Consider the following 26,437-nt stretch of genomic DNA (forward strand, 5'->3'; position numbering starts at 1 on the left):
TCACTGATTCTGTGTATTAAAACCGTGAAAACGATATCGAGAACCGCCCGAGCCGCCAGCAAAGGCAGAACTTTGGAACAAACAAATAGTATTAGTGCGAGCGAAGTCTCCCCAGATAGCCTCACAAATGTAGACCCTCACTCCGACGTTGAAGGACTCGGGAGATGAACTCAACAAGGGACTTGGCATAGCAGCTACTTCAATTCTAAGAACATGCATCGACGGCATATGACGGGCATTGTTGCAGTATCGCCACAACTCACTATGGGTGTCATTGATATCCTACATAATTATTCTGCAGTCTTTTGGCCACTTAGTCTTGTTTATGGCATGCCATGATGGAGCTTGGCGATGTGGACAAAAAGACATGCTTAAAGACAGATTTCTGCACAACATCTAAGGTTGCCTCGCGCTACACTATCAAATTGGCATAAGCTCCTCCGCTTGCCTTTGGCCTGCCAGTCTCATGATGGCTGCATCAGTCGTTGTTGTGATGCCGTATCTGCATGTGTTAACGGAAAGGGGGGTTTGATATCATCTACCTATGTAATATGTGCATCATCTTCTAGAGTCGGTAAACCTCCATATCTAAATTGGCCACGTTTAACCATAAAAGTATTAATGCTATCTCCTGCTGAGCTAGCTAGTTCATCCTGGCGACCACAGTGATGCTTCAAGCTAAGTTGTCTTTAGTGACTCAAGTGACGACGGCGAGGGGAATGAGCAGGTTTGTTATGGGCCTGCGGAAACGACAATGAAGAACCGAGTCTGGACGGAATCTTTAGTAAGGTTGTCTGAGTCGGCGAGGCATAACGTGTCTCAGCTTGATGATGTGTTAGCCCACACCATCCCACCGGAGGCGATCTCCGCAGGATATCTACCGATAGGTAGGTACAGCCGGCACATGATCGACTTGGTCTGGGCTCAGTGGGTTGAAGGACCAGCTTGCCGGAATTCCGACCACGCGTCAAGCCGAAAGCGGTAGGGTGATCCGTGTGTAAGCCTCAAATCCTGCTCGCCTCGTCCTTTCATAGTATTAAGCGTTGAACAGCCGCGGCAAGTTAGTGTGCCGATGTTCTGAGACTCAAACATCGTTAATAAGCTCTTGCTAGTGCCGGGTCTGCCCTAAATCCAACCTTCTCTAGGCATGCGCTTGGGATAGCCCAGGGCTAAGGATAAGGCCGATGACCCGTCAGCAAGGCTTTCTACGGACAGGCTACCGGAGAGGACTTGATGGACCCCAATGCACTTTGACTGCTACCTGTGATTTGAGCATAGATTATGCGGTGTCTGTGATGCGTGATGGTGACAGCCGCTCAGACAGTGTTCTTTGGCTGTACCGTGCTAAAGGCAGCTCTTGGCGATGTACTTCTTGGCAGCGCTTTTTGGACGACGAAGATCATATTGCAAGTCATCTAAGGAAATGGTTTTCAGACGATGATCCATGATTGACGCAGGGATTCCCTAGCGGTCCAACCTCAAAACTGACTGTCGGGCTTTATTTTCACTCTAATCATTCGTTTCTCCATCAGGATGTTTTGTTGAATAAGTCATTAGCTAACTTTAAGCCTCCAACGGTGCTAAAACAAAGATGAAAAAGAAGCTTAAGTATTCCGGCGCTAGTCAGGAGTTTCGAGCAAATTACCGCATGTCAAGAGAGCTTAAACTTTCTTTTGTTCCACCTAGCGCGGGGAAGTGGTAGTGCGGACAAAAGGCGGAGGCCGGCCCCGCTGCCCGCGCCTGACAAGACGGGAAGAGCAAGCATCGTGGTTATAGGCTGCCGCAAGCTTCACAAGCTTTCTCCTCTTTTATGCAAGTGTATGGCCTAGAATTTACCCGCGTTTGGCTCTTGCAATGTCCGCGAAGCGAAGGCCGTTTTCTAGATGGTAAAGACATGCACGAGCTTAGATCTACCTGCAGTGACACGGTGAATGAGGCGGACAAGACAAGAGACACTTCGTTTTGCCATGTGCTTACACTATCGTAGAGTTCATACTAGTTGGATGATAATCTGATCGGTGTGTGTACTTGAGACGCAGGGGAATTCCGTAGCAGGGCTGGAGTGGTTCCAGCTTCATGCTTCCTTCGTCTTGCGTGCATTCTGACTCTTTCAAATTTACCCGAAGCGGTAGTTTGCCAAACTTGGCTCGAATATGATGAGAGGTTCTGAATGCTTTTGTAATGACTGTGGGATAGTCTCGAAGTACGACGTATCCGTTCTAAGGACCAAGACATAGAACATACAGGTATCGTCTCTCCAGGCACTTGGTGTAAGAACTATAATCGTTCTTCCCATGTCCCTTTCTCCTTCCGTTTCCGCGTATAATCTGACCAGCCTCGCACTAATACGATACTTACAGTCGAGTCCGATCTATCTTGGCATCTATTGTGGAATGTGACCCGAACATTCAGCATGGTGTAAAAGGTCTTGGCATCTAGGTTCAGCCCAAAACACTTATGCGGCTAAACTTTCTTCGTTTCGACTCCACCCAAAAGCTTGTCACTTGTCAACAGTCGTTTGAATTCAGATGGTTCGCGGGCGTAATTGCTCTCGTATGCGACACAAGAAAAGCTTCCTCTGCTGCAGGGCGAAACGATCACGAAAGCATCACGACTTCGGGCAGAAGAACGTTGCCAATGTATGGTGGCTAGATCCGTCGACATCCCTCGGACGAAGCGCGAATACCTAGGAAATGGGATGATGACTCGCAACATGCTCTTCCATTGACCGTTGAGTCCAAAACTGAGCGTATATAAGCTGCTCAAAAGTGCCATCACAAGCAGCACTTTTCATCACCATCTCCTTCTCATCTCAGTTCATCGAGTTACAGTCTTGACGGCGTCGACCCTTAATACCTTATTCAAATCATTCATTAATACTACCAAATCGCCAATATGCGCGTTCCTCAGCTCATCCTCTCCCTCTTCCTCCTCTTCACCTTCGTTGTTGCTCTGCCCGTGCCGGCACCGGTAGACGCACTTGTTGAGCGGGCGCAAAGCGCATCTAAGAAGGGTAGCGCGGCGGGAAGAAAGAAGGAGGCCGCTGGTATCGACAAGAATATTAATATTCAAAAGCAAGAGCAAAAGGACGTCAAGAAGGTCCAAAAGGCCGAGGGCACCAAAGACTTCAAGAAGCAGTCGGGCCAGCTCAACAAGGACATCGCCAAGGGACAGAAGCAACGCGAGAAGAACCAGAAGAACGCGGATCCCAAGAACAAGCCGTTGAATGACGGCCTCAAGAAGGTATGGCAAATGTGTTTTTCATTGTCATCTCGAGCGACCTAGATCTAATTGTTCGTTTCTAGGTTCAAGGTGCACAGGCCAAGGAGGCAAAGCAGGCCAAGGGCCTGAAGGGCAACAACTCCAAGCAAGACCAGGCTACTCTCAAGAAGCTCTCTGGCGAGTTCAAGGGCGGTGAGCAACAGAACAAGAAGAACAAGCAGGCCGTGAGTGTGAACGTCGACTCTTTGAGCAGAAATAAATGCTAACAGGAGACTGTAGGCGCTCAATGGAGGCAAGGGTGGCAAGAAGGGCAATAAGAGGGACGTGGAGGAAGCCGAGGAGATTGAGGTGATGGAATAGGAAATACTCTGAAGACCTTCACCGTCAAGACACATGCCACTGTGGCCCAATGTCCTTTGAAAAGTTACAATGCACACGGAAATGGATTATACTGGAAGATAGCTGACATGGACATGTGGGGATGGTACTGAGATCGATGAACTGAGAAAGGAATCTGCCACCAGCCAGAACCATTGCTAATACGAAACATACTCTGCAGTTGCAGTTGACAACCTCGGAGGATAGTTTCATAATGTCCAAGAAAAGCCAGATTCCTAGCCTGGTTGGCGCGCAACGTTCAATGTGAACAAAAGTAGGGGAGCTTCCTCCCTTAATTCCGCAGAACCATAAAAGTGAATATGGCAGAGCATCCATCGACGATGGTAGCACGTCCCCGTTTTGGCCGTGGTTTGAATGTACGGTCCTGTAACGCACTTCTGAAAGTAGATCTACGATGAAAATGTGAGCTGGCCACAGAGACCAGAAGATCTTGACGTTATTCATAGTTCGAAGCTCGGATGCTAAACTTGGAATGCCAGTACGTGTCGGCATGTACTAAGACCGATGAATACCCTAGATTCGCGGACCTTGAGGACCAGAAGACTACACAGGTTACTGATTTGACAGAAACAGCTACGTGACTTGTACCAAATCCATGTTCATACGGTCGGTCCGCATAACAAAGTTTTCTGCAATGCACGCCATAGATGGGTCATGAAAGAGAACATCTTTGAAAAACAGCTCCTCTGGATACGTTCACCAACTCTTTTACCTCCAACACTTATTGCACTTCACAACATAACTAAGTTCCACGCGGCATTTCATGCATCTACGGGGAGACACCTTCACAAAAAAGGCGATGGTGGGGATTGCAAAATTACCGCCGGAGGTTATCCAGCATATTTTTGATCAGCTTTCGACTGCGCCATCGTATTCGCACCTGTACTGGGTAGACGCCAGTTTCAAGAGCAAGCTGTCAGACTTGGAGGCACTCAGTCGAACATGTCGAGCTTTTCGGCAGCTGGTCAGGCGAAATCTATTCAGCTACGTCTGGCTGGTGAAACCCGGACATAGCCACCTGATATCTCTCATTAGGGGTTGGGACTCCCGCCCATATTGTACACAACATGTGCGACGTGTGTGCATTCCTATCCACGCTCCAGAGCAATCTCCTCGGCAGCAAGAGATGAGATTGTCAGATGACGAAGTTCCGTTTATTGAAGAGACACTCAGTAAAATGAGGCTTGCAGTTCACCCAAAAGGATGGAATCGTGGCGGCCATTTCAACATACTTGCCATAATGGTTCCTCTCATGGCCAAATCCTTGAGAGAACTTGAGATTGAGTACATCTTGAGTGAAAATCACCGAAACCATGATGTCTCGAACAAACTTCTCCTGATGGAAGATGACGTCTTTCCAAACTTGGAAACCCTACGCATCAAATGCACACCTCGCGTGGGACGATTTCCAATGGAGCTTGTCAAAGCTATCTCAAAGAATGCCCCAAAATTAAGATCTCTCAAGATACAGCATTTCGACGATGCATGGTTTGACGGATCGCAAACTTGGGAAAAGCTCACCGATATTTCCATCTGGTCGAGTTTAAACACGCAACCGTTCATCATGGAAATTATCTCGACGCCAAAGCACTTATGTCATTTCGGACTTGACAGATGTGTGTCGAGTGTCAGTCAGATGGTGGATATGATTGACGCGTTGGTCGAACACAAAGAGACACTTAAAGCTCTAAGTGTCCGGTTCCCCGATCGATCGACTGGAGAAACAGCGAGTCTGCTTCTACACAAGCTCTGTAATCTGGAAACCTTCACGACGCAGTTACAGGACGCCGGCACACAGGACGAAAACATTCTACGCCAGTTCCCAAAATCTTTACGAAAGCTGCGTATCGTACGAGCACGAGACCGCCACCATAATCATTCTCCATATCGTTATTGGTTGGAGGAGCACCTTCGGAGACTCAGGAAGACGGGCAAATATCGTAATTTGCAAGTGTTTGTTTGTGATACTTGGGAGGAAAAGGAAGGAGAAGAAACACTCGACTTTGATGGACGAGATGAGGATTCCATCGAGAAAGGGTATTTGGGAGAGGCAGTCGACTGGCTGTATTTGATGCCGTGATAGATTTAGATCAAAGACTTGATTTCCTTTGAATCCACAGCAAGGCTTTCTTTGATACAGATATCAATGACAGCGAGTGTACTTCAGTTTTTGTACTTGGTTTCCAGTTCTTGATCTACCAATCACCCCACAGGCGTTTACGTTGAAGTTCAGGGCGATTGATACCTTTAGGATACACGGTATAGTTGAGCATTCTAGTTGAGTATTTGCCAGGGCCTCGTAGTCGAACTAAGGTATCAATACATACATAGCCCGGCAATTCATCGTAAAGCCAGGCATATTGCCGCTACTTTATGAGCCTCCAGCTGTACTTGACGTTTGTCTGATAGTGGAGCCATTAATTGAGACCTCGGAAATCTATTACTTCATTCAGTTTATCATGTCTTCGAATTTCTGAACGAGATCCTGATCCGAGGTCAGTTCGATGCTCATAGGGAACATTACATCTTGGCTTTCCCAAATGTACTTACGTTGAAGTTGCAGGTGCTCATTGTTTCAAACACGGCCTTGTTGTTGTGCAGGCTCATGCTACTGACGCGGGGTGTCCGGATACCGAAAGCTACGCAGGCCATGAATCGGGCATCGTCTTTGGCTGTGCTGTTGGCCAGAGCCTGCCTAGTCTGAAGTGCTGTGGTCTTCGGTTTACCACCTTTGGCCTTACTCGCCTCTTGTTGACATGCTTCTTTGCATACGGCCAACACCCTTCTCATGGCATTTTCATCTAAAGGTTTGGGGTTAAATCCCGGTAAACTGACCTGCTGATGTGTTTCGCACCATGTGCAGTGGCCACATTCCTTGACTGAAGAGTGAGTCGTATCGGCAAAGTAAGTTGCAAGCCCACGAGTAAGGCAGCTTTTGCCTGTCAGCAGGTTGACTAGGTCTTGAACGCGCTGCAAATCCTGCTTCTCCTTCTTCACAATTTCCTTGTCTATGTTGTCGATGATTTCGTCAATATCGGCCTGCTGACTTGGGAGTTTCTTGCTGACGCGGAAGACCTTTTGGACACCGGTCTTACTGAGCTTGATGATGCCAGACTCGGCCCACGAGTCTAATTTCCGCGTAATATCAGCGCGACTTACTCCGCCGTTCCCAACAGGAACGTCAACATCGATATTTGTCCAGGTTTGCGCTTTTCTGGAGTGGGATAAGATGTACTTCGATGCTGGTGAGCCGTCGGTCTCAAGAGCACGATGCTGCAGCACCTGATATTTGTATTCGGAGTACTGAGGAGTGCTAGCCCTGAGAAGTCCGAACTTCAATTCTAGGTAGGCGTAAATGATGGAAAGTTGGGTCTCCTGTCCACCATTAGTTGAGATGAATGCCGACTAAAGTCAAGGAAAATAGATTTGACAAACCCTAATGTCTATCCGCCGTGATTGCGACGTGATAGCCACGGAGAAGGGGTCTCCGGGCTTCAGCTGACAGTTCTCCTTGCTGCAGATCTCCTCAAACAGTGCGCGTAGAGCCAGCATGGATGGTCGTTCGCCATGAATGAAGACGTTTCTGACAAAGAAATCTTTGTCCGAAAGATAGAGCATGCACGTGCTTGGCTTGCCGTCTCGCCCAGCCCTCCCAATCTGTTGGCTATAGGCTTCAAGGCTGCCTGGAAGATCGAAATGGATGATGGTCCGCACGTTCTCCTTGTCGATACCCATGCCAAATGCAATTGTGCCAACAATCTGATAGTAGATGTCAATGTCAGAACTCCCTCCTCCGGAGACTGTCGGGCCAACTCACGATCATGTTTTGACTCTTGAGAAACGTGTCTTGTATTCCGCCCCGTACGTCTGCGTTTAGTCCTCCATGATATGCGCGAGCATTGAACTTCTTTTGAGACAGTTCATTGGCTAGAGTTTCTGCAGCCTGTTCGTATCAAGGTTAGTAAGTTCACCGTTGTGAGGTGAGTAGAAGCTTACCGCATGGGTTGTGACGTATATAATGGATGGGCCGGGGTGTTTCTTCAAGAATTTAGTGCATATCTCGACTTGGTCGTCATCTGTAGTGATAGGCTCGACCAATAATCGGAGACTAGGAGATGTGAGCATGATGCTAACTAAAAGAGGTATTGTCATTGCCTGACTGACTTTGGTCGGTACATGCTTGTCACGAAAAGACCCTCGGGCGGGATGTCGAAAGTAGTTCGAATGTCTTTCGCAACGGCTGCTGTCGCGGTCGCTGTGAGACAGATGACTCTGTCCACATTGGCTTCCTTCGCAAAACGAGCGACTAAGAGCTATCGTCAGTCAAAGCGGAAACAATGGCCGCGTTAGAAACTGACTTTTGAGGTAGTCTGGGCGGAAGGAGTGTCCCCACTGCGATTCTGTCAGATGATGGAATTCGTATTACTAGTAGGGGGTTTGTGACAATTTAAGACTTACTTCTGAAATGCAATGTGCTTCATCAATCGCTAATAAGCGAATGCCACCACGGATTGACTTTAGGGACGCAAGAAAGCCCTCGTTGTTGAGCCGCTCTGGTGCGCAGTATAGGAGATCGAGTTTGCCGCACGTCAGCTTGCTGTGAATATCCACGAACTCTTCGCGACTTTGCGTCGAATCCAGAACGGCTGCAGCGATGCCTCGGCGTCTCAGGGCATCAACTTGGTCCTTCATCAGTGCTATGAGGGGAGAAATGACGACCGTGACACCACTTTCTTCTGGGCTGCGCGATCCTGTTTCCTTGTCGAGCTCCTTTATAGCCACGGCGGGGACCTTTTGATATTAGACATAAGTGACTATTCTGAGCAGAGCCTCCATACCTGATAGCACAAACTCTTGCCTCCGCCAGTAGGAAATACTACAACAGCGCTGTCGCCACTGATGATGCGATTGATTGCTGCTTCCTGCTCCAGACGAAAGCTTTCCAGGCCGAATCGTTCTCGCAAGACTCTGCGGGCCAGAACCGAATGATCGGAGGAACCTCTCTGTCGTTTCGGTCCTGGTTCTTCACTTTGATCCGTATCCTCATTAGGTCGCTTGGCTGCAGAGGGAGCAGCGTCCATTACAGCGAGTAGATCGGCTTCATCGGCCGAGTCGAAGCCGAAGTCGTCATCCATTGTCGGCGACAATGGAGGCCAGGATGGAATCAACCGTTCGTACAATTAAGGTAGTAAAGACCGTGAAATCCCTTGGCGGAGGATGATTGAGGTCGGAATCGATGACGTCCCAATTGGGAAAGTACCTATGCGTGCTGGACTTGCCCGGCAATTACGATTGAAACGCGTCGACGCGTCCTCTGTAGGAGGCCGCATCGCGTGGGTCATGTGACTACCACGCCGAGACCCACTTATGTTCACTCACAATGGAATGAATCTCACCTCATGAATCTCAATTCACAACCCACTCAACGTGTCTCGATGCGCTCGCCAATACTGGTCAAAACTTGCAATAAGCGGTGAAGTTCAATCATTGTGATTCTTTGACGTTATCTTTTCATTAATATCCAGCCAAGCTGGAAGCATTTGGTCCGAAGGCCTGCTGGGGCCTCCGTTCCTTGCCAAGTGTAGGATACTGTACGGGTCGGTCACCCTCACCTACGACTCATCATGGAGACAGCGAAGAAAGTGGACCTTCAAACTGTGGACCAACAGAAGAAGACTTGCCATTATGAGGGAGGGCTTCTTCCCCTTTGCATTCCGTCACGCCTCGGCCGATGTTCCCTAAGGTAGTAAGTACTTGATGAAGGGCAGTGGATCTCTCGGCTCGGGAAAGGCTGCCATGGTGTGAAGAGCCAAGCCGAACCGAGATTGTATAGGGCGATAGCGGACCGGGAATCTGGAGTTGCGTCCAGCAACCCAGATGAACGAACTCGATCAACCTTATGGTTCACTCTTCTCTTGATTGAAGACCAGGGGCCTACATTCCGATCTGAACCGACCTAAACCAGAGATGTCCTGTCGGGTCGCGCACTCCCTCAGTCAACAGGTTCATCCTGCTTACATGGGCACGACTTGGGCCTGAGGTTATGGCCAAGAATAGCCAGGTTCCGTCAAGCGCGACTCTATGGCTGGCGTCGATGTGTGAAAATACGAGCACATTGTTTGGACATTAGTCTTGCAAAGCAATGACGCGAGTCTCGCAATCTTATCCATCATTGTAAAGTACATTGTCTACTAAATCCGGCTGTACCCTATTGGAACCGTGGACCTCTCAATAACGTAGCTGAGGTACACTCAAAGTCATGGATAATGGTAAGTGACGACCTATTTCTAGGCTCTGGTCGATCTGCTCTCTCTTTCTGACATGTAAGCACGCCACCTCGGATTGAGAAGATAGACAGGCACTCCGAGTAGGAAGATGAAGCCAAAGATACCAGCCAACACACCAAAGGCAGTTTGATATCCCCATTTCTCAACCATTGGAGTCAACCCATAGGTCACACCAAACGAGACCACGTTCTTAGTTCCCACAACCACGACCAGTGCCGGCCCGGGATGTTTGGGCGCGGCTTCAGATGCGAAGCTAGTGGAAATGATAAGAACAGAGGTAAAGGAATACTGGAAGATGGTCCAGCCGATGTACGGACCCCACCATGTGTACCCTCCTGACGCGGTGTAGCCATACAGTAATAGCATTCCCACACCGATGACGGCAGGTAAAGCCAAGACGACCAGGTGGTGTTCCGGGATGTGAACGCCTCGATTCCGACGGGCGAGGTACATGACCAATGGATTGCCGACGAATGTGCAGAACAACATGCCGAGAACGGCGCCAATGACGCCGCCAACATTAATCAACCCAACATCTTCCGACTTCCACTGATAGTTCGTCACCAGAACAGTGTTGTAGGTCAGTGACATGCCAACACCGCAGCCAAGAGCAATGGAAGATGTCAACACCGCATAAATGATTCCCGGAGACGAGAATGATTCCGCCATGTGCTTCCAACTCAAGACCATTACTCGCATTGGTTGGGGATGCGGTGTCGACCAAGGTCTGATGCGCTGTAGATACGACTTTCTCTCCAGAGACTCGGCCGCCTGATCGGCGCCCGGAGCCGTGAGTCCAGACCGATTCATCTCCTCGAGGTAGGCCTGGGCTTCGGAGTCTGGAATGACACGCGTGACACCAAACTCGTCCGTGATGACGACTTGTCCATCGAGCGACTCGGGTTGACGGGTGAACTGTGTTTCGAAGGCGAAAAAGAACGCAATGACCAGTCCGACGGCAACGGTGATAACGAAGACCCAGTAATACCAACGCCATCCCAGGTCATGGTTCAAATATGACGAGGTCAAGTTGATAGTAGAGGATATCGCATTTTGTGCCATCCAGTAAAGACCAAAGATTTTGGAACGCTCGTGAAGAAAGGTAACTTCAGTGAGCATCAGCGGGAGAAGAGACTCTGAGGCACCCGTAGCCAAGCCTTGAACCACTCGGGCAGCAAGATGCCCGTTATAGCTATTTTGCAAAGCGGCAGCAATTGTCGCTATCAGAAGGATGACCATGAATCCTAAGAATACTGGGCGTCGACCGTATGCCAGAGCAAGAGGAAGGATGATGTAGTTGCCTAATCGTGATGCCTTCGTTAGTTCACTAATCAACCTTTAACGGCAGCTTTTTGAGTCAAGATGGATCTTACCGAGACCAATGCACAAGGTTGGAATAGTAATCAGAAGAACGATGTCTTCGGAAGAATAGCCTTGAGGGCCATACATCGCAAAGAATTCATGCAAAATTGCACCGAGACCACTTGCGATCGACAAACCCATACTAGAGAACCAGCAGCAGCAGAAGACAATGCCGTACTTCTCCCAAGGTCTGAAGCGGAGGGGATCGTTGAGATCCGAAGACGGAACTGGAATCCTGCGAACCTCTCCATCTCGGTTGATGAGAAGTGCGTTGCCTTCGACATGGCCATCGTGTTTGTCTCGCAAGCCCGGCTTGCTGAGGTCTTCGAGATGTTCGATTTGGCTGTTCTGCTTCGCGTCGCCACTGCTTCCGGGAGCCAGAGATGAAGACATCTTGAAGGCCGATGGAGTTCAAGTGCGTTGAAGATTGTTTAGGTGATCTGAGGTGTTGGTGAAGAAGAGGACGCCTGCGGGTCACGACTGCGAGCAACCGTCGCAACTGCAGGGAAATTTGATGCACCCAATGTTGTCTTGATGGTGATGATTGGGGATGGACGACATGATTCCTGTGAATACATCGCGGCTGACAGCCTTGTTATTTCAATATCTTGACCATCGTTGAAGATGTTGACCCGAATGGAAATCCGGGGTAGACATGGGCCACCCCGTTCCCCGGAGTGGGGGATTGGGGTGCGAGGTAGTCTCAATTCCCCCGCAATTTCTCTTCGGTTCGGCTGGGAAACAAAGCGTCATTCGGTTCGGGATCTCAAGCTTTTGAAGAGACCACGGCGCGATGAACTAGTACAAAATCAACGTAGCTCATATCGTCTCTTGACTATTTCTTGTTCATGAATCCACAGACTAGTCGACAGTCTCGGGCTACGACCTCTCAGTATCGACCTCTTCCACTACGATTATTGAGTGACTGTATCCCACCGGGGGTGGGGCCGGAACTGGAAGCCAACAACACATACGGGGCACGAAGACCCAGGGTTCCAACATGGTATTCCGGCCAAGTACGGCAGGCGGTCCTTTATTTCTCTGTCTATGGCTAACTCCCAACATATGAATGTTTCCGCCTCAGTGCCTCGGCGCTGACTAGGACTCGATATCAGGGACATGCCATTGGTCCCCCACTCTGAATCCGGTAGGAAAGGGGTCCTCTGGATCCAAGACGACCTGCTTGTAGCTAGTGATCCATGCTCTGCCCTTGATGATTGGTACCACAGCATCAATATCTCCGACTTTGACAGTCCGAGAGATGCGGCACTCGAAGGCTGTGTCAATGACGCTAGTGTGCTTGAAATATTCTCCAACCGCCAGCTGGCCCTTGGCATGCAGCAGAGCCATCCGCGCACTGGTGCCGGTGCCACAAGGGCTGCGATCAAGACGCCCGGGAGACACAACTACAGTATTCTTGGCGACCTTTCCAATGATATCTTGGTGAAGCGGCTCTGTGAATTCGAGAACCGAGATGCCCATGATTTCTGGATTCTCCGGATGATGAGGCGTGTAGGCAGCTTTCAATGCTGACTTGATCCTTTCGCCAAGCTCCACAAGCTTCGCGCCCTTGCTCGGCTCGATGGTCATCCCGACAGATGCCGCATCCACGATAGCGTACCACATTCCGCCCCAGACAATGTCGGCGGAGACGGTCCCGATCCCCGGGACGTCAACCTGCAGATCGAACCGGTCCACGAACGCAGGCACATTTTCAAAAGCCACGGATTTGCATTTACCACCTTGGCACTCCGCAGTCACGCCGACAAGACCAGCCGCCGTATCTAGAGCGAACTTGGTGATTGGCTCTTGCATGGGGATCATCCCTGTCTGCAAGAGTACCGTAGCCGTGCAAATGGTGTTGGATCCGGACATTGGCGCATATTCTTCACTTTCCATAATCAGGAATCCTGCAGCGGCTTCGGGGTTGCAGGGCGGGAGGATCAAGTTCGTATTCTTTGGCGATCTTCCCCTCGGCTCATTCAGTAGTAGCTGACGCAGCTCGTCTTTATGCGTCAAAAAGTGTTGTAGTTTGTGCCACATGCTCGGGGCCGGCACATCTAGAACACCGCCGGTGATTACATCGCCAACTTCACCCTCCGCGTGGCATCCGACCACGTTGATAACACGACCGGCGCTCATCCTTCTGTGTCGAACAAGGTTGAAGTGATTGTTGGCTAAGTTTGTACTTCAGGTGGTGCCGTGGAGCTTGCGCTTGAGGTGATATTAGATGACCAAGAAATGATGAGTTGAGATGAATAACAGAAGAATGAGGTTTCTGACCATCTCAGATCAAAATCAACTGTGGTTGATGCTATTTAACAAAATGGCAATGGAGCTCTTGTCACCTACAATGCCCCGCGTTCGCGTGATACCCCGCAGAGCATCGCGGAGACTTGCCCAGTTTCTTAATTTTTGCTCCAGAGAGGCTTGCTTGATAGGTAAAGCAAACCAATTTAATTCCCAGCAAATACCAATCATTCGAAGGAGGAGGAGCTAATTGGCTATCAGTGATAGATACACGGGTTATCAAACCGAAACCAAGTGAGACTGCTTTTGGGTTGACGTTCAGCTCTCAAGCTCGTCCACGCGACCGAGGAATTGCTGCCTGCCCTTTTTACTTTCGTAAAGAAATCGAGACGATGTGGATTGAAAAAGCGTCCGTCAGTCATTTTCACCTCTGCCAGTTCAACCAGATTCAGAACTCAGAGCAATCACCTCAATGGCATACTACCCATGTCCACGCTCAAGACCTTGGGGGAAACATCTCGAACCCATTAAGCGATGTCATTTAATTGCCGCCATTGGCGGCCCACTCTCGCGCGGTGCTAAGAGAGCCATTCGCTGACAATCGCGTAGCTCACAACCGCCAAGGTAAGCATAGTCGTGGCCACGCTTTGAGAGTGGCTTGCAGGCAAACCATCTTCGATCCAATTCCTCATCTTCCATAACTAGGCGTTGTCGAGGTGTGAAAGTCCCGGGACGAAACCCGGGACGGCCGGCGTTAGGCGCAGTTTACATGGCGCGCGGGTACTTATCATGTTGATCTTGCCATCCCCCCTTGAGTACCAGGGCTAACTTTCAGTGCATTTCGACACTTGCTGTCTGGGCTTATTTGATTCATGTGTGGCGAAGTGTTTTCAGATCATATGAAGAGCTCACTAGTGTTTAGCTCGACCGAGGTCAATTGGCCATATTCAAGAGTATCCGCCCATTGCTTGGGTTGAGAGTGGGAGCAGCAAGCTGAGAACAGGGGTCCTTTTCTTCCCTCTAGTACAACCCGCTTCCGCCACGAGAACCGATGCAGTAGGTCTGCGGATTGCTTCTGCCTAACTAACCCGCCGGCGGGCCGACTCTAGGGCGGAGAAAGACAATGATATCATCCTTGAGACATAAGCAGGCGCCCGTGATGCTCAGTGATTTGTCGGTTTGCGATACCATAAGCCCCCACATGTCTATCATCCCTCCCGCATTGGTTACAACGTTGAGTCCGCTAGGGCTGAGGGGATGTTGATCAGCGGTTGTACCTGTTGCCCCCAAGGCGAAGCACAGCATGGCAGTCTTGACCCAAATAGGAAAATACTCTGGCCAAGACCTTTTGCCAAGCGAATCGTCTTACTTGGTGTTCTACACTGGGGCTCAAGCAAGGCAACCCGCGCACCCGGAGCATAGGATACTTAAGATATCCAAGCCTATGCGGATGTGGCCTGAGTTGAGAGCCCCCTCCGCAATCAAACCCTCGACCCCTTCGTCCCATCGACTTCTTCTTACTCAATCTGGTAACGCTGGTGCATATTAACCTGTCACTCGGGTAGGGCTGAACTGCACCTTTTGGGACCTGATCCACGCCTCGCAACACAATGTTACCGGCGCCTCAGCCATCATTATCCCCGGAGATTCCAGGGAAACGACGTTGCTGGGAGTGCCAACGTCGTCGACTTGTTTGCGACTCTGTCAAGCCAGTCTGTAACAAGTGTCGTGCTTCCGGCATCGTTTGCCCTGGCTACGACGACAGAAAGCCACTGACTTGGCTCGCACCTGGGAAAATCACCTGTCGTACTCGACGCAAAGGGCGCGTGGCAGACAAAGACACAGCGACGAAGAAGACCATGAAAAAAAAGCCAAAGCTAGATAGCCGAGGGGAGATTGAAGACACCGAAGCCTTGACTAGAAGCAGGAACAAGTATGGCGGAGAGCTCGTCTTTCATTCAGCTCTGAGGACAGACATTTGCGATGTATTTGAAGCCGTACAATATTGTGAGTTGCAACCCACAGAACTTGAAAACAGATTCAGCTGTTACCCAGATTTACCGAAATTCTCTAACATCACAATTATCCAGTCAACGACGTGTTCTACCCATACACTAAGTCAGGCCATCCGCCAACCAGCAACGTGTTCATCGCCGAAATTCCCCTCAAGGTCGTGAAATATCTGCCGATCTCGATTGCGCACAACTTGGTTGGCATCGTATACCATCATCGCATGCATGTGCAGAAAGAATGGAAGAATGATTGTCCTTCTATATTGTATGCCCAACACCGGATGCACCATCATCGAGGCCTGTCGATACGGGCCATCAACGAAGACCTCGCCAATCCGAAGACGCAGAGTAGCGATGTTGTATTGACAGGGGTCATCCTCCTTCTCCAGTCCGAGGTCAGTCGAAGTCAACAGTGATGCTTCTTGTCTACAATGATTGCTGACCCAACACCAACAGATCAACGCATGCATAACTCCTCAGTGGCGACAGCATGTAGACGGTCTCCTGGCTATTCTCGCATGTCGAGGCGGTGCCCGGGGATGGGCCATGTCGGAGCCATACCGCCAAGCCTTGCTCCTGTCTTTTATGATGTAAGTCTAGATCCTGTGGGTAAATCAAAGCATTGATGCTGACCTCGAGATTGACACAGTGTGATGACTTCGGCGAATACAACGAGTCCACCTGACAACCAAGTTACAATTTGTGATCAACAAGAGTTCATTAATTTGATCCAGGAGATATATCCACTCGGATTGCATCCACACATTCCTTGTCCGATGCCGCTATTCTTGGAAATTTCGCGAATTAACCATCTAAGAGCTGAGGTCTCAAAGAAGTCGATGGACAAGTCAACAGCGAATGCAGTTGCAGAGGACATTGTTGCAAGGATCGAGAGCTTTGATGGGACGGACTGTGACTCCTTCTACGAGGACAGGGATCACCGTGATCTCATCTCTGCGATATTTCACTCTGCAGTAACTGTCTTCTGCATTTCTTCGCTGCAGAGCGTTGGAGCCCTGCCCAGAGTCCACCGACTAACAATGCTGAGAACCATGCATGGAAATCGCCTCTATTCTCTCATGGAAGGGACAAGAAAACATCCCCAACTAAAGAAATCCGTCCAATGGCCTTTAGTTGTCGCTGGCATCGAAGCCTCAGTTCGGGTAGATAAGCGTCGGCTTGTTGCAGAGCTTTACTTGGAGCAAGCCAAGGACATCGCCACGCCATTGCCTCTGCACGCTAAGAATGTTATGCGCACCTTCTGGGACGGTGACGCTACAGATTGGGATGCATGTTTCGACCAGCCCTACGCATTTGTTTCATAGCATGAAGTGGGAACAAGGCTTAAGCTCAGAGGGACAGACAATTGGGAAGGGAACACGACATCATTACTAGGTAGTGTGATGACCTTTGCTCAGTTACATCAAGTGAAGAAATGGTACTCTGACAGCAGTAAGCACTTGTATTTATGTCTTAGGTTGATTAAATGAGTGACAGTTAGTGCCGCTGGCGGCTTAATATTAAGGAAGGTGATGGTGCCGCATGGTCCGGAACCTAACGATAGCTCTATGAACATACCATGTCGTCTAAACGAGTTCAAAGTCTGATTCGTATATGTGTACGCTGTCTTGTCTTCAGCCCTAAGAATCAACGGTGTTATTCCCGAAGTTGAAGTCTTCTTCTCTATTCTATTGACCAAGACTTGACTGTTCTCGAATGGGGTGACGTTCCTAACACTCCATCATCAACAAGTTGACGCCTTTACGTTGACCTTGAGGTTGTCCATGGCCGTCAAGATCGTGATAGTGGTTCCTGTAATGGGACTGGTGGTTTCAAAGCTGACGCTCTCGAGATTCTTCTCATTGACAAGGTTGCACTTTGCCAAGCTTGATCCAAGAATGTCGGGATTATATGAGCAGAATTCAGTGATGGTGTTGCCGTTCACGTCCACTCCCTTCACGGTGAGCTTGCAAGCCCTCTTCATATTCTCGAGGCCAGTGCGAACACACTGGAAGTCGAATGTCTCCAGCTCAAAGCTCGCTACCTTTGATCCATCGTAGTCTTTGGTGATCAACGGGTTTTCCAGTGTCGAGGCTGTGGTGATGGTGCCGTACACCAGAAACTCGTTCTCGCGGAGGTTGGGATCGAGCGCCCCACCAACGGACTTGACTCCGAGGCCCGAGTACTTCAGCTGTTTGTAAGGGGTAGGCGGGAACACAGGGTTCAGGATAGGAAAAGCACTCGAGCCAATGTCTTTGTACTGGAGTCTCGGTCAGTAATACAGTTCTTTACCAGGAGAGAGTGACTTACGGTGAGCACGTAAGGGGTAACTTGCTCGCAGCTGTTCCCAGTAGGAGATGCCATGCTACCTCCCAAAAAGAGAATGACAGAGATGATGTGGGCAAGAGGAGCCATGATGGATGGAGTGACAGAGTTGAAGTATCTTAGGCTGGTAGTTGGGTCCTAGCTGGTGATGCTGATGATCATGTTGACAGGAACAAGATGAGAGTGCAAGGAAGAGCGAGAAGGCAGTGTCTTTATATTGATTCTAATGTCCAGGGAGATCATATTCCAGAACTCAAAAGTTTCACCTCGTTAATATTAGTCAATATGCCAGTATCGAACGAAGACATGGTTAAGCGAACAACGGTCACGACAGAAGCCTTGATATTGCCGTATGCCGATCATCCGATGTGAAGGCTTTCGATGTTCACGACGCCTGCAGTCACATATTTGGTCTTAGACTTATTGGTAACACAGGCAGTTGTTGCTGCATCATGAATCAGATCGTTAAGTACATGGATGACTAGCCTCAACTAACTCCTTCCTGTCTCTTGACTTGCTTCAGTGTGAGCTCTCACCCTGAAGTCGTTCGATGATGTCAAGGATTATTGCTCTCTCTACCTAAGGTTCTAGTTGAGATATCAGATAGCCCATTAGGTGAATATTCTTTTCCTGGTACTAGATTCAGTGACTGGAGCATAGAAGGCCAAAGCAGGCAAAGTTACTTGTGACACATGCGATCTGAGACGTGTGGCAACGACTGGAACTAACTGCCGTGTTACACTGTTCGACACCAAGGGCTAGCCTGCGAGGCCTAGACCACGTCTGGCTTCCTCATCGACGATCGATCTACAGAGTTGGGGAGGCCACCAGCAGCGGATCCGGGGCATTAGCATGTTTCGATTACTCGTAAAGTTTTGGTCTAAGTCTGTATACTTCTAGACTGGGACATCATCGAGATTTCTCCAGACTTTCGGTGGACAAGATCTCGACTGCAGACATACTACGTAGACTGGCATACACCTGAGACGGAGGTTAAGTATCTACAACGGAGAAGACTGAGATTGACTGACATCAAAGGCTCAGAATAAAATAAGAAGGGCGAGTGAGATACAGATGATCTCTTGAAGGCCAATTTATTGAAGAATAGTTCATCTATTAACATTCGATGACTTTCTAAAGAAGAAACAAATAGCTGAAAGAAACAACACAACCTCCCAGGCTATCATGCAACGCTGAACCACATCAACCCTCATACCGCAACACCATCTAGTGACACAAACTAACTCTATACCACTCATGCCGGAGTACATTGGGCGTAGTACGGGTTGGCCGTCTTGCAAGTAGCGCCAGGGACACAAGACGTCGGGCTCTCAGCAGGCCAGTTGATGCCGCCACATTGCCCGTACAGAGACTGAGCTCCCGCAGGTACAGGAGCCGGAGAACATTGCGCGTAGTACGGATTGATGGTGGTGCAAGTCGCGTAGTCTGGGCACCTGGTCAGACCAGCGTAGTTCATGCCACCGCACTGGCCGTACAAGTTCTGAGTCGGTTCTCCTGCGGATGGTGCCGTCGTGGTCATGGTCTGGAAGGTGGTTGGCGATGGTGTCTGAGACGGTGTTCTCGTGGCGCTGGTTGGAGAGTTGTTGCTGGTGCTGATTTTACTACTTGAGCTAGGGCTTGAGCTAAGGATCGAGCTGGAGCTTGGGCTTGAGGTCGAACTTGTGCGAGTTAGAGTGATCGTCGTCGTAGCAGCAGTAGTAGAAGTTTGGATCAGGGTGGTAGTATCCGAAGTAGAGTTGCCGAAGCTGATTGTGCTTGAAGACCTGCTACTGACAACAGCAATAACAGAACTTGAAGTTGGGGGACTAGCTGAGGCCGTGATAACTGAGCTTGCACGAATCGTTGTACCGTAAGGGGTAGCACTACCAGATGCCGTGATCTGAATCCTAGATTGAGGGAGCATTGAAACACCACCTGAGATGATGGCACCACCAGGAATGACATAGTCGTTGAGGTTGTCTCGGTAGATGTTGTACAGGATACCGGGGTCGTTGGCGCCATAGAGAGCGGTTCCTGGTACTCCAGCAGGATTATCCGTTCCGGAGCCGGTGATCTCCAGGTTGATGCACTGAGGGTAACTTTGCGCTCCGTTCTGCTGGCCGGCACTGTGAAGGGCAATGATGTCGTGACGAAGAACGTAGTGGCCTGGAGCAACATTGGGTGGGATACGGACGGACCAGGCGTTGCCGTTATTGATCAACACGGTTGCGGCCCACTGGTTTGTCTGTTGGGGAGGGTTGATCAAGCCTGCGCCGTCAATCTTGAAGAACTTGAGTGCTGTCTTATCGACGGCGTTGCAAGGTCCATTGCAGTTTGCCAGGAAGTCCATAACGGGGCCCTTGTGACTGTCAGGCCATTCCGTCCATTGAAGCTGCACAGTATCACCGGCAGCAACTGTGATTCGACCCTTGCCAGACACTGCTTGTCTGTGGCAGATGATGTCCGGAGCATTATAAGCGTCAGGTGCGACAAAGCCGTTGTCGCGTTGATCTATCGTCCAGCCGGCTACGAGAGGAGGGTTGTTCGTGTATGGGTCCTGGACGGGGATGTAGTTGCGGTATGAGACGCCGTTGACGACAATGTTGGTGACATGGCCGTGAGCAGCGACCGAAACAGCAGATGCCAAGATGGCGAGAAGGCCAGGTGTCTTACGGTTGCCCATTATATAAAAAGAATGTGAGCCGGCGTTGAAGAACGTCCGAAAGAGGAAGGGATGAGCAACGAATGAAAAGAACGAGTGTGTGTAAACGAAATTAGAAAGAGTGATGATCCTTTCGTTCGGAGTCGACGCTTCGAGAAGCGTTGATCTTGATACTTTATACTCGATGACCCCGCTGAGCACTGAGTTTATTCGCGTGAGATCACCATGTGGGAGCCAGGGATAGGGTGAGTCAAACATTCCAAACATCGGTGTTCCCTCACATGGTCTTATATTTTGCGAAAGGGAGTCTCGCCGTCGTCTCCCTGGCTAGCTGAAAGCTCAAGGCGCGCCATGAGTCCGCCACCGATTCTAAGCTTCTTGGGCGTGCCTCAATGTTGCCCTCTTCTGTCACGACCCATGAGGCACGATGAACTCTCCAACATGATGCCGGAAGTAGGGGCAGCTTGAAGCCCATCACACGCCACGTGGATCAGACTAAGCGCCTCTCCATCAACCTTAAAAGAGAGGCTACTGGCATCAGAGAGGTGGATCAAAGTCCAGATCAAAGTCTAGCCGCCCGTCGCAAACGTCTTGACTCCGTGCCGCCAACTGCGGAACCGGTCCGCGGTTGGAGCAGAAGCTTGAGATCCACGGTCTTCCCGGAATCACGTTTAGCTCCTGGTTAAGCGAGTGTTCGATGTGCGGGAGCTAGACGCAGCAAAATCTGCAATCAGGGATGCAAGGGAGAGCGTCCCGAAGAACCCTTTCCCCAGAGCACGTATTCGCAAGTGGAGGTTGGCGGGCAGTGAGAGGCAACCGAACCCAGGTTCCGAGTAGTAAGATATCATGACCGACCAGTGAACAAGACAACTCTGACGTTCCAAATAATTGTGTATGTGCCTTCGAAAAAGCTCAGTCAAGACATATGGGGCAGCTAAATCTGTTCCGTGAAGTCTGGAGACACGACGAAACGCTGCTTAATGACTAGCGCCTTTGCCCGACAGTCTAGCCTCCTGTCAAGCTCGATAGCGTGAAGATATGTAACCATTTGTCTTAAAAATGCTCATCGGCGGCTTGTGTGACTCAATCGCGATTCCGCGGGCTTCTTCGGACTTTCTTACTCGATCAACTTGGCAGGGCGGCAAACCCAGGCCATTCCCTCGCCGAGTAAATGGCAGGCTGATTCTGCCCACAGAATCATTGCAAGCTACTGGAGTCGAAGCCACACCTGAAGTTTGTCAGATCATGGTGGAGATGTCTTCAATCTTCATTCCATTCGAGACGCTGGGATAGAAATCAGGAATCACAGCCTCGACATCGTACCTCAAGTAGGACGATACGAGGACGTGGCTGACCCTGACCATGTGAGCTCACGTGAGAAGATGCACTAGGAACAGGCGACAAAATGCTATAGAGCACCCCTTGGAATGACAAAGATTTTAACTTGTCAGTCTGCGCCTACTGCTGATCTTATCGGCTCATGGGCACACCACTCGCCCAGTCCAGATGTTGCGCATAGTGCAGGGCTCAGTGAGAGTGTCTCTCTGCGAGTCCCTACCGAGGGCTGAACTGAGCTGCTGCCTGAATCACTCATCGGCCTTGCGATTGGGCCTATCTCAAACGAGAGAACAAGCAGGCTAAAAGGGGGACAAGCGGACCTTGGCAAAATACTTTGGCCAGTCATGCACGTAAATGGTTGTTTATTGTTCAAAGTAAGACACATCCAATGCCCCATGCTCAGTGATGTTGAAGAATTTCAGGTGCCTTCCCCAAATTGGAGGTTAGATTGCTGAACAACGGACGTTTTCATCCAAGAATGGCCCAGCCATGCTCAGCGGGTGCTAATGTTAACGCCTCCTTGAAATTGAAAGCTGGGAAAGAAAAACGCCCCAGCAAGGTGTAGATTGCCTCCGAGAACGGGCTCTAGCTTCCCAATTCCATGGCCTTGTATCGTGACGGTACCTCGAAACAGGCGGTGGCCGGCGTTAGGAGTGCAGCGATACCATGTGGATGGCCCATGGCACAGGTTTTCGGCGGAGCACTTCCTGGCGGATTGACACACGGGAGCGTTACGGACCGGAAGAGCAGTGGTACCACCGCTGTTGATGCTGCCTTATTGTTGACAGGTAGTTGAAGTATGCCCCGTTGCCTATGTGGATGGAAACGGCGACGCCTCGAATCCGAACAAGGGGTGGGATGTGATACGATGTTGCCGATGGGCGTATTGGTGATGTGCGTATGTTTGTTTACCAAGGAAAGACACATCAGTGGCGGTAGGTCCTTAATGTTGTCATCTCCGTCTTACACCGCGGGCTTGCGCCCACGACTGGTGTCTCAGCCTTCGATGATGGCAATGTGGAAGAACATGAAGGGCATAAGAACGACCAAGCAAGCATTGCGCATTGTAGAACGCGCGACGCCCAACGCAACATGCTTGAGGATGATGCAGGTGAGGAGTATAGCGTTCAAGGCAGAGCTAACGCGGAAGATTGAAGTACGTGCCATGGTCTTGGTTTGAGTTGAATGGGGAAACTGGGGTGGTTCGCAATACGTGAGAAAGCGAGCAAGAACGAGTTGAGATGTGATGTGTGAGATGATTGCATTGCAACAGGACCGTTTACGAAAGGACAGGCCGCGCTGGTCCCTTTTTGAAGTTTCTGTCTCATCCATCGGACGTCGTCCCCCTTTTGGGCGCCTCCTATGAAAGAAGACCAAGCAGGCGGACCTCCTATTGCAATAAACCACCACGGTAATCCAGGTACGATGACATCCAGTCATCGGACGAGAACCCACGATACCGGCCCTTGTCTGCCTAGGGTTCATGTCCCCTCGGATCCTGAGGGAGAAGGCTTGCAGTGTGCATGAAGGGCATGTAGACAGCTTCTGGGTAATCTGTGGCGCCCATCTTGCAGACGGGCGCTCGAGCATCCGGTGCCTGAAAGCAGAGGAAGGCTTCGGGGGTCCTGCCTCTGTCACAGGCACGGAAATATCCTGACATTGACTCATCGGCGTTCCTGGAGGCCGGCGGGGAGAGAAATGCCCAAAATCCTCAGATGACCTGCTACGATGAGCCCCTTGGTGCTACTGACAGCTGCATTCTCCATGCAGGCACCCTGCACGACCTGGTGGATAAATGGGTTGGCACTCTCCTCGAACCCAGTTTCTGGCGTCGTACGAAGAAAGTTATAGCGAAATCCCACAGATACGGACGTATTTAAGTCTGACGGAGGGGTAACACAACCTTGGGATTCGCACGTAAATTGGGATAAATGGGAGAGTGTGACGCAAAGGACTAATTTTAACGCAGAATGTTCTATTAGGAGTAGTGGCTCGGTGGCCCCTGAGACTATGGAGTTTGGATTCCAGCAGGACGAAATAAAGTACACAGAGTACAGCGTTTCGATGGTTGGGTTTTCCTTTGCGTCGCTTTGGTCAAAATTTGAAAGGAGGATATCATACCGTATCTCATCATGGTCGTAGAGGAGAGAGTTGTTCAGAGTTTCGAAAGTTTCCGTTCCCCATAACGCCAAGAATCTCGCAGCCCAAGTACACTTCTAGTACAGCAAAATTACATTTGGATGTGTTGTTGTTCGCACTCGCACTTTGCAGTCGGCCGTTGGTTGGATGTGTTGTTGCATATCGACCGTTGGACGGCTCGCTTGAAAATCCCTTTTCTAGAATTCACCCTCGGCACTGTTCCCGATGACCCCGGCAGTCCAAAGTCCGACCAGGCCCCACCAGGAGACCTTCCAGCCGCGCCATAGGCCGTCGAGTCCTTGACCCTTACGGTAGACCGTTTCTGCAACCTTTGGCTTGCCGCCCCTGACTTTCTTTACCGGTGCGGGTGCGGTGGGGATCGCCCGGGTGCCTTCCTCATTCATAATGTAGAGCATGGTTCCGAGAACACCTTTGTAAGGCCCAGCCGGGACAATCGTCTCGAGCTTCTGGTCCTTGCCTGATAGGGCCCGGACGTGTGCGGGGGTGGAGAGAACGGCAACTTGTCCGCGCCGGAGAACCGTCTCCAGAGGAAGCTTGACGAACAGTGCCACCGAGGAAGCGCAGAATTTGGCAACTGAGAATGTCGTGGGAGAGACGCGGCTGTCGATAAGGAATCTAGTGCGCAGGACAAGTGGTGTCGACAGGGTGAGGATGGGGTGAATGAGCGAATGGAAGATCGTAGGGATGGCGAGCGAAGAGGGGCAGACGTAGGATGGGAGAGTACGCAGGGTCGAAAGTGTTCTCCTAGATCCCTTTGAATTTGGTGTGACGAGAAGTCTTTGCCGGAGTTAGCACTGCTTTGGGATCAGAATGAATACGAAACAGCCAGTGACATACCTTGTGCGCACCAGGTCCAGAGGTGCGAGAATGAGGCCCGTTGCAACAGCCGCAGCAGCGGCAACGCACAGGGAGGCCCACGGATAGGGCGAGGCAATATCAATCAGCCGATCAATATCCTCCTTGACGCCGAGATCTGGCACATTGAACAAGGCGCTCAAAGCACTTCTGGACCAATTTTCCAACAGCGAGGAGAGCACAGAGTATAAAAACGTTGCGTTCGATCCCTTCCACACGCCCCAAGCTCCCTCCTTTTGCCACAGTTGGCCAATAACTTCCATCAACGAGTCAGATCGACGGATTGTGATCTGATGAGCCGGTACGGCCTGCTGCTTCGCTGCTGGCGTCTGTGGAGGCGTTGAGGAGGAGGGAGACTGGCGGCTGCGGTGTTCCCTGGAGTAGGACGGGGTCGGCGTACTCGGGACATTGGAGGTGAAGTAGGCAGGTTCGTCGAGATCCGAGTCGGAATCGGCTTCGTCATATGCAGCATTTCCATAGCCAGAACGCTTTCTCTCAGAGACAGGCGTGGCCAGGGGCGTAGGTACTGCTGCCAAAGTCATGTCATCGTGACTTCGGACCTGCAGAATCGTCTTTGCAACCTCAAAAGGCTGGGCCATCAGGACGGAGGTGTACTTCCATAGTAGCTCATCGACGAGGTCCTTGACAGTCTGAACGACTGAAGGAGATGGCTCACTGATATAGTCCTTGTAGTCGATGTCGGAAAAGATGTCGCGTGCTTTAGACGCGTACCGTTCGCTCGTTGCATTGGCTCCATGACGGGCAAAAGGGTTCGGTGCGGATGAGGCAGATGTCGGATCAGGAGGCTCTCCTATAGTCGGCGGCTTGTAGTATGGTCTCAGGGGATTCACCCCTTCTCGATGAGTAGCCATGTTCTCGTTTGGCGTTTGTTTATGGCTCAACTCCCGTGATGCATGATTTCGTGAGCTTTCCACTTTTGCTACCAATTTTGCATGATGAAATGGAAATCACCTCGGAGATAAAGACTAGCGGGGCCAGCACACGACAGTCAACGCGCCTTCCCTGGTGCTCTCTGGTGCTCTTGCTGCTTGGTTACAGCTGAAAAGAACTCCGCTGATGAACCGACCAATGGGATCCGCCCCTTTGAGGATTCTGACGGCAGGAAAGGCCCATGGCACCTTCTCCGTGCCTTAGGTACCTCCGCTGCAGTGGGCCAGGGTCTCCGGAGGCGGAACATTGCGAATCGCCGGCCGATAAGCCCGAGGGGTGGGGGCCTTATCGGAGCTCCTGCAGGCGTCCGAGCCTATAGAATTTTCGCTGAATCCAATGCATCTCCACAGTTCCCTCGCGCATTTATCGAAGCTTTCCAACAACTTTTTGTCATTGCTCGCGGGCACCCACCACCCACGAACCGAGCAAGCTAAACAACTCATCTGACTGCTGAACCCAGGTGTTGCTGTGTACAATCCTCTCACAACTCTGCGTCTTTACTTGTTCTCCTTCCACCGTGCTCCCGAACTCGAGGGTGGCTTCGATCGATTCCCTTGACACTGAGAAGGGCAAGCAATCCCGGCTGTGAAGCCGAGAACGGACTCAAACCCAGC

At 50.5% G+C, this 26,437-nt stretch overlaps 10 protein-coding genes across 10 annotated transcripts; 3 read left to right on the top strand and 7 right to left on the bottom strand.

Annotated features, from left to right (window-relative positions):
• Positions 1 to 2,895: 2,895 nt before the first annotated feature.
• On the top strand, positions 2,896 to 3,582 carry CPAR01_07694 (uncharacterized protein; the record flags this gene model as incomplete). The annotated part of the gene is made up of 3 exons (XM_060491963.1): positions 2,896 to 3,243; positions 3,306 to 3,446; positions 3,502 to 3,582. 3 exons carry the CDS (start codon positions 2,896 to 2,898, stop codon positions 3,580 to 3,582), a joined length of 570 nt encoding a protein of 189 aa, XP_060348333.1.
• Positions 3,583 to 4,861: 1,279 nt separating this feature from the next.
• On the top strand, positions 4,862 to 5,701 carry CPAR01_07695 (uncharacterized protein; the record flags this gene model as incomplete). Its single annotated transcript, XM_060491964.1, has 1 exon — positions 4,862 to 5,701. The coding sequence occupies one exon, from the start codon at positions 4,862 to 4,864 to the stop codon at positions 5,699 to 5,701; it is 840 nt and encodes a 279-aa protein (XP_060348334.1).
• Positions 5,702 to 6,070: 369 nt separating this feature from the next.
• CPAR01_07696 (RecQ family ATP-dependent DNA helicase) lies at positions 6,071 to 8,756 on the bottom strand (the record flags this gene model as incomplete). Its single annotated transcript, XM_060491965.1, has 9 exons — positions 6,071 to 6,106; positions 6,172 to 6,996; positions 7,057 to 7,380; positions 7,439 to 7,564; positions 7,618 to 7,729; positions 7,786 to 7,927; positions 7,980 to 8,013; positions 8,080 to 8,412; positions 8,460 to 8,756. 9 exons carry the CDS (start codon positions 8,754 to 8,756, stop codon positions 6,071 to 6,073), a joined length of 2,229 nt encoding a protein of 742 aa, XP_060348335.1.
• Positions 8,757 to 9,908: 1,152 nt separating this feature from the next.
• CPAR01_07697 (uncharacterized protein) lies at positions 9,909 to 11,663 on the bottom strand (the record flags this gene model as incomplete). Its single annotated transcript, XM_060491966.1, has 2 exons — positions 9,909 to 11,209; positions 11,282 to 11,663. 2 exons carry the CDS (start codon positions 11,661 to 11,663, stop codon positions 9,909 to 9,911), a joined length of 1,683 nt encoding a protein of 560 aa, XP_060348336.1.
• A 705-nt stretch (positions 11,664 to 12,368) lies between these two features.
• CPAR01_07698 (uncharacterized protein) lies at positions 12,369 to 13,412 on the bottom strand (the record flags this gene model as incomplete). The annotated part of the gene is made up of 1 exon (XM_060491967.1): positions 12,369 to 13,412. The coding sequence occupies one exon, from the start codon at positions 13,410 to 13,412 to the stop codon at positions 12,369 to 12,371; it is 1,044 nt and encodes a 347-aa protein (XP_060348337.1).
• Positions 13,413 to 15,130: 1,718 nt separating this feature from the next.
• CPAR01_07699 (uncharacterized protein) lies at positions 15,131 to 16,857 on the top strand (the record flags this gene model as incomplete). Its single annotated transcript, XM_060491968.1, has 4 exons — positions 15,131 to 15,527; positions 15,611 to 15,927; positions 15,989 to 16,122; positions 16,182 to 16,857. The coding sequence occupies 4 exons, from the start codon at positions 15,131 to 15,133 to the stop codon at positions 16,855 to 16,857; spliced, it is 1,524 nt and encodes a 507-aa protein (XP_060348338.1).
• Positions 16,858 to 17,276: 419 nt separating this feature from the next.
• On the bottom strand, positions 17,277 to 17,947 carry CPAR01_07700 (uncharacterized protein; the record flags this gene model as incomplete). Its single annotated transcript, XM_060491969.1, has 2 exons — positions 17,277 to 17,792; positions 17,843 to 17,947. 2 exons carry the CDS (start codon positions 17,945 to 17,947, stop codon positions 17,277 to 17,279), a joined length of 621 nt encoding a protein of 206 aa, XP_060348339.1.
• Positions 17,948 to 19,112: 1,165 nt separating this feature from the next.
• CPAR01_07701 (endoglucanase-4) lies at positions 19,113 to 20,540 on the bottom strand (the record flags this gene model as incomplete). Its single annotated transcript, XM_060491970.1, has 1 exon — positions 19,113 to 20,540. The coding sequence occupies one exon, from the start codon at positions 20,538 to 20,540 to the stop codon at positions 19,113 to 19,115; it is 1,428 nt and encodes a 475-aa protein (XP_060348340.1).
• Positions 20,541 to 22,853: 2,313 nt separating this feature from the next.
• Positions 22,854 to 23,525, bottom strand: CPAR01_07702 (uncharacterized protein; the record flags this gene model as incomplete). Its single annotated transcript, XM_060491971.1, has 1 exon — positions 22,854 to 23,525. One exon carries the CDS (start codon positions 23,523 to 23,525, stop codon positions 22,854 to 22,856), a length of 672 nt encoding a protein of 223 aa, XP_060348341.1.
• Positions 23,526 to 24,193: 668 nt separating this feature from the next.
• On the bottom strand, positions 24,194 to 25,744 carry CPAR01_07703 (uncharacterized protein; the record flags this gene model as incomplete). Its single annotated transcript, XM_060491972.1, has 2 exons — positions 24,194 to 24,794; positions 24,855 to 25,744. The coding sequence occupies 2 exons, from the start codon at positions 25,742 to 25,744 to the stop codon at positions 24,194 to 24,196; spliced, it is 1,491 nt and encodes a 496-aa protein (XP_060348342.1).
• Between the last annotated feature and the right edge of the window lie 693 nt (positions 25,745 to 26,437).

This window comes from Colletotrichum paranaense, assembly GCF_030867605.1.
Source record: "Colletotrichum paranaense strain IMI 384185 chromosome Unknown Scaffold_6.1, whole genome shotgun sequence".
In the NCBI taxonomy this organism is placed as follows: domain Eukaryota; kingdom Fungi; phylum Ascomycota; class Sordariomycetes; order Glomerellales; family Glomerellaceae; genus Colletotrichum; species Colletotrichum paranaense.